At 52.3% G+C, this 6,000-nt stretch overlaps 1 protein-coding gene across 1 annotated transcript in view; it reads left to right on the top strand.

Moving 5' to 3' along the window:
* Positions 1-1,053: 1,053 nt before the first annotated feature.
* LOC144768931 (solute carrier family 2, facilitated glucose transporter member 3-like) overlaps positions 1,054-6,000 on the top strand; it is a 108,420-nt gene continuing 103,473 nt past the window's right edge. The window contains exon 1 of the mRNA XM_078652939.1: positions 1,054-2,285. Coding sequence (XP_078509065.1) covers positions 2,262-2,285 — 24 coding nt within the window. The 5' untranslated portion in view covers positions 1,054-2,261. The remainder of the gene's footprint in view (positions 2,286-6,000) is intronic.

Below are 6,000 nucleotides of genomic sequence, written 5' to 3'. Positions count from 1 at the left end.
GGTGGAAACAGAGATCAGGTGAGTTTGTTCTTGAGAGATAAAGCTAGAGAGAGAGAGAGAGAGAGAGGGAGAGACATACAGATAGACAAGAAGAGAGACATAGAATAGAAAGAGGAAGGAAACTGATGAGAGGAAGTAAGAGATAGAGAGTGAGAGAGAAGGAGTGTGCAAAGAATGAAAGAAAGAGAGCGTGCAAGAAAGGTAGAGAAAGATGGGGGTGTTGTGTTTGTGAGAAAATGCGTAAGAGAAAGAATATAGTGTGCATGTGTGAGAGAGAAAGTACAGCAGAGACACAAAAAGAGAAAGCGAAAAAGAGAGGAAATAAAGAGTGTTTTTTTGTGTGAAACTCTGCGTATGTAAGAGAGGGAGACAAGGAAGAAGAGAGGAAACAGTACATGAAAGAGAGAGAGAGGGAGCGAGCGAGAGAGATAATGTCCTATAAATCGTCCTCAAGCTTCCAGCATGTCTATCTCCAGCGTCAGTTCTCCTATTTAAGGTCAGCCTATGGATTCTTGAGTGTCCTACCTTGTTCCTACCACACTGCCAAGTGTCTCGGTGAAAAGTTGGCTTGTTGCAAATTAAATAAATACAAGGAGAGGGAAGCAAACAGAACACAAGAGAGAGAGAGAGAGTGTGTGTGTGAGATTGTGTTTTCGTCTAAGAAACTGAAAGAGAGAAAAGCAGACCACAACACAGAGGAAACCGTGTAAGAAAGGGAAGAACGAGAGAGAGAGCCTATCTTTGCTGGACTCTCAAAGCAATTTTCTGATTGGCTATTCCCTTGCACAACAGGGGGTGATGCCATGTGTTGCAGACAGACGGACAGACGCAGGGCAGGTTGTCTGCCTGAGGAGCTGTGCCAGAGTTTGGTGCTGAACTCCTGCCAAAAAAGGAGGTGTGCGAAACAAGAGAAGAGACAGAAGAACAAACAGGACCAAGCAGGGAGAGAGACACAAGGGAGGCAGAAGGGAGACAGGATTGGGAAAGGGAGTGTGTAGGGAGAGAGGTGGGAGGGGATACAGACAGAGCAGGACACGTCGTTGCACCAGTCTAAAGACACACATCACTTTCTCACAACATCCGTGCAGCTGCACAACACAACACCTGCTCGTGGAGACGACGTGCTCAACGCTTGGCACTCTGATGTCACTGACACCTCCCAGTACACCACCCTACCCTGCTGGTACATAGGAGAGCAGGAGGGACCAGTACAAACCGAGAGTGGCAGGAGAAGAAGTGGGAGCGACAGACCTCAGCAACAGCCAAGAGTAATCTGCAGCTAGCCAACACTCAGCTGCCATCAACCAAGACCCAGTCAAGACCAGCCAATACTAACCTGAGATCAACAATGAATCAAGCAGGAAAAAACAATACAAAACAGGTCTGTCTAACCATCAACTGAGATCAACCAGGAGACCGGGTCCAGCCAACAGTCAACTGAGACCAAGAAAGCCTGGACCAGGAACATCGAAGACACCTGCCAACACTGAATTGTGAACAATCAAGAGCGTACTCAAGACCGAACCAGGAAAATTCAATAGACACTATTCATCTAGGATCAACCAAGACACAATCAAGACGAGTCAACACACAACTGGCAACAGCAAACTAAAATCCAATTAGAAAAAACAATATAGAAACAAAACTAACTAACTACCACTTAGGTTTAACCAAGATTGAACCTGGTAAAGCTCACACAGAACATCGAACAACAAACTGGCACCATCCAAGACACAAACACCAACAATCTGAGCTCAATGTGGCCATCCAACACTCAACTTGGACCAACCAACACAACTGGATCCATTCAACACTCACTGGCTCCAACCTACACTTATCTGCGGCCAACCAAGACATAACTGGCATCCGTGAGCACACAACCGGTGCAAACCATCATACATTCCCGGACTACCTAAAACTCACTTGGGATCAACCAAGACACAACCGGGACCAGCCAACACTGAACTGGGATGTATCGAAACAAAGTCATTATCAGTCTTGGACAACTCTAAGATAGGACAACATCCGGGCTAACTGAGTCCTAATTTTCAGGACTTGTCGGCAATCAGAACATATTGACATCAGCGTTGAAGCTTTTGGCCACTTAGCACCATCTAAATCACTATTGCCAAAGAACACCAAAAACTAGAAGCACCAATCATTGGATTTAAATGTACTCTAAGAATTCCAGGACCCACCGGTGACCCCATAGTCAACCTGGACCTGAGACGGGTGTGATCACCTGCAGACAAAAGGAGGCCATGACCCCCTTGGAGCCCAAGAAGGTATGGTAGTAGCAGCTTCCAGCAGTGGGTCCTGTGGTCACCCTCTGCTTGTTCTCGCTCTCCCTTCAGCTTATATCCTTCTCCCTGATTCTCTGCTCCTTGCCCCATAAGACCCCCTGCTGCTCCTGATCCCCACCACTCCTGAACCAGGCAGCTCCCACTCTCTCTGCATTTCCCATGTCTGACCCTCTATCCCGTGATTAGTTTCTCGTCTCCCTACTCTCCTATTCTGCCTCTGTTGCCACCTCCCTGCTCTCCTTTTTAGTTCTGCCTGTATTGTTGTCCTCAGAAGTTACTGCCCCCTTACTGCTCTTCTCATCTGCCTCTTTCGTTTTCCCCCTCCTTTTCTACTCCTGTTGCTTTCCTCAGTAGTTACCCCCTGCTCTCCTCTTCTGCCTCAGTTGTTTTCCTCAGCAGTTACTGCCCCCTCCCTGCTCTCCTTGTCTGCCTCTGTTGCTTTCCTCAGCAGTTACGGCCCCATCCTTGCTCTCTTCTCCTGCCTGTATTGCTTTCCTCAGCAGTTACTGCCCACTCCCTGCTCTTCTCTTCTGCCTCTGTTGCTTTCCTCAGCAGTTACACCCAACCTGCTCTCTTCTCCTGCCTGTATTGCTTTCCTCAGCAGTTACCCCCTTGCTCTCTTCTCCTGCCTGTATTGCTCTCCTCAGCAGTTACTGCCCCATCCCTGCTCTCTCTCTTCTTTGGCCTCTGTTGCCTTCCTCAGCAGTGACTGCCCCCTCCTTGCTTTCCTCTTCTGCCTCTGTTAGTTTCCTCAGCAGTTACTGTCCCCTCCCTGCTCTCCTCTCCTGCCTCTGTTGCTTTCCTCAGCAGTTGCTGCCCTCTCCCTGCTCTCCTCTCCTGCCTCTGTTGCTTTCCTCAGCAGTTTTTGCCCCCTCCCTGCTCTCCCTCTTCTTCTGCCTCTGTTGCCTTCCTCAGCAGTTGCTGCCCCCTCCCTGCTCTCCTCTCCTGCCTCTGTTGCTTTTCTCAGCAGTTGCTGCCCCCTCCCTGCTCTCCTCTTCTGCCTCTGCTGCTTTCCTCAGGAGTTACTTCCCCCTCCCTACTCTCCTCTTCTGCCTCTGTTGCTTTCCTCAGCAGTTACTGCCCCTCCCTGATCTTCTCTTCCGCCTCTTTTGCTTTCCCCAGAATTACTGCCCCTCTGCTCTCGTCTTCTGCCTCTGTTGCTTTTCTCAGCAGTTGCTGCCCCCTCCCTGCTCTCCTCTTCTGCCTCTGCTGCTTTCCTCAGGAGTTACTTCCCCCTCCCTGCTCTCCTCTTCTGCCTCTGTTGCTTTCCTCAGCAGTTGCTGCCCCTCCCTGCTCTCTTCTGCCTCTGTTGCTTTCCTCAGCAGTTCCTGCCCCCTCCCTGCTCTCATCTTCTGCCTCTGTTGCTTTTCTCAGCAGTTGCTGCCCCTCCCTGCTCTCCTCTTCTGCCTCTGTTGATTTCGTCAGCAGTTGCTGCCCCTCCCTGCTCTCTTCTGCCTCTGTTGCTTTCCTCAGCAGTTACTGCCCCCTTCCTGCTCTCCTCTTCTGCCCCTGTTGCTTTCCTCAGCAGTTGCTTCCCCCTCCCTGCTCTCATCTTCTGCCTCTGTTGCCTTCCTCAGCAGTTACCGCCCCCCCTGCTCTCCTTTTCTACTCCTGTTGCTTTCCTCAGCAGTTACTGCCTCCTCCCTGCTCTCCTCTTCTGCCTCTGTTGCTTTCCTCTGCAGTTGCTGCCCCTCCCTGCTCTCCCCTTCTGCCTCTGTTCTTTCCTCAGCAGTTGCCCCCTCCCTGATCTCCTCTTCTGCCTCTGTTGCTTTTCTTAGCAGTTACTGCCCCCTCCCTGCTCTCCTCTTCTGCCTCTGTTGCCTTCCTCAGTAGTTACCGTCCCGTCCCTGTTCTCCTCTTTTGCCTCTGTTGCTTTCTTCAGCAGTTTCTGCCTCCTCCCTGATCTCCTCTTCTGCCTCTGCTGCTTTCCTCAGCAGTTACTGTCCCCTCCCTGCTCTCCTCTTCTGCCTCCGTTGCTTTCCTCAGCTGTTACCCCCCGCTCTCTCTTCTCCTCTTTTGCCTCTCTTGCTTTCCTCAGCAGCTACTGCCCCCTCTCTGCTCTCCTCTTCTGCCTCTGTTGCTTTCCTCAGCAGTTGCTTCCCCCTCCCTGCTCTCCTCTTCTGCCTCTGTTGCTTTCCTCAGCAGTTGCTGCCCCCTCCCTGCTCTCCTTTTCTACTCCTGTTGCTTCCCTCTGCAGTTGCTGCCCCCTCCCTGCTCTCCCCCTCTGCCTCTGTTCTTTCCTCAGCAGTTGCCCCCTCCCTGATCTCCTCTTCTGCCTCTGTTGCTTGTCTCAGCAGTTACTGCCCCCTCCCTGCTCTCATATTCTGCCTCTGTTGCGTTCCTCAGCAGTTACTGCCCCTCCCTGCTCTCCTCTTCTGCCTCTGTTGCCTTCCTCAGCAGTTACTGCCCCCTCCCTGTTCTTCTCTTCTGCCTCTGTTGCTTTCCTCAGCAGTTACTACCCCCTCCCTGCTCTCCTCTTCTGCCTCTTTTGCGTTTCTCAGCAGTTGCTGCCCCCTCCCTACTCTCCTCTTCTGCCTCTCTTGCTTTCCTCAGCAGTTACTGCCTCCTCCCTGCTCTCCTCTTCTGCCTCTGTTGCTTTCCTCTGCAGTTGCTGCCCCCTCCCTGCTCTCCCCTTCTGCCTCTGTTCTTTCCTCAGCAGTTGCCCCCTCCCTGCTATCCTCTTCTGCCTCTGTTGCTTTTCTCAGCAGTTACTGCCCCTCCCTGATCTCCTCTTCTGCCTCAGTTGCTTTTCTCAGCAGTTACTGCCCCCTCCCTGCTCTCCTCTTCTGCCTCTGTTGCTTGCTCAGCAGTTACTGCCCCCTCCCTGCTCTCCTTTTCTGCCTCTGTTGCTTTCCTCAACAGTTGCTGCCCCCTCCCTGCTCTCCTCTTCTGCCTCTGTTGCTTTTCTCAGCAGCTGCTGCCCCCTCCCTGATCTCCTCTTCTGCCTCTGTTGCTTTCCTCAGCAGCTGCTGCCCCCTCCCTGATCTCCTCTTCTGCCTCTGTTGCTTTCCTCAGCAGTTGCTGCCCCTCCCTGCTCTCTTCTGCCTCTGTTGCTTTCCTCAGCAGTTACTGCCCCCTCTCTGCTCTCTCTTCTCCTCTGCTGCTTTCCTCAGCAGCTGCTGCCCCTCCCTGATCTCCTCTTCTGCCTCTGTTACTTTCCTCAGCAGTTACTGCCCCTCCCTGATCTCCTCTTCTGCCTCTGTTGCTTTCCTCAGCAGTTGCTGCCCCCTCCCTGCTCTTCTCTTCTGCCTCTGTTACTTGCCTCAGCAGTTGCTGCCTCCTCCCTGCTCTCCTCCTCTACCTCTGCTGCTTTCCTCAGCAGTTGCTGCCCCATCCCTGCTCTTCTCTTCTGCCTCTGTGTTTTTCTTCAGCAGTTGCTGCCCCCTCCCTGCTCTCCTCTTCTGCCTCTCTTGCTTTCCTCAGCAGTTACTGCCCCTTACTGCTCTCCTTTTTTGCCTCTGTTGCTTTCCTCAGCAGTTGCTGCCCCCTTCCTGCTCTCCTCTTCTGCCTCTCTTGCTTTCCTCAGCAGTTACTGCCCCTTACTGCTCTCCTTGTTTGCCTCTGTTGCTTTCCTCAGCATTTACTGCCCCCTCCCTGCTCTCCTCTTCTGCCTCTGTTGCTTTCTCCAGCGGTTGCTGCCCCCTCCCTGCTCTTCTCTTTTGCCTCAGTTGCTTTTCTCAGCAGTTGCTGCCCCCTC

The sequence above is a fragment of the Lissotriton helveticus genome, chromosome 7 (assembly GCF_964261635.1).
Source record: "Lissotriton helveticus chromosome 7, aLisHel1.1, whole genome shotgun sequence".
In the NCBI taxonomy this organism is placed as follows: Eukaryota; Metazoa; Chordata; class Amphibia; order Caudata; family Salamandridae; genus Lissotriton; species Lissotriton helveticus.
This window is presented reverse-complemented; position numbering and strand designations above follow the sequence as displayed.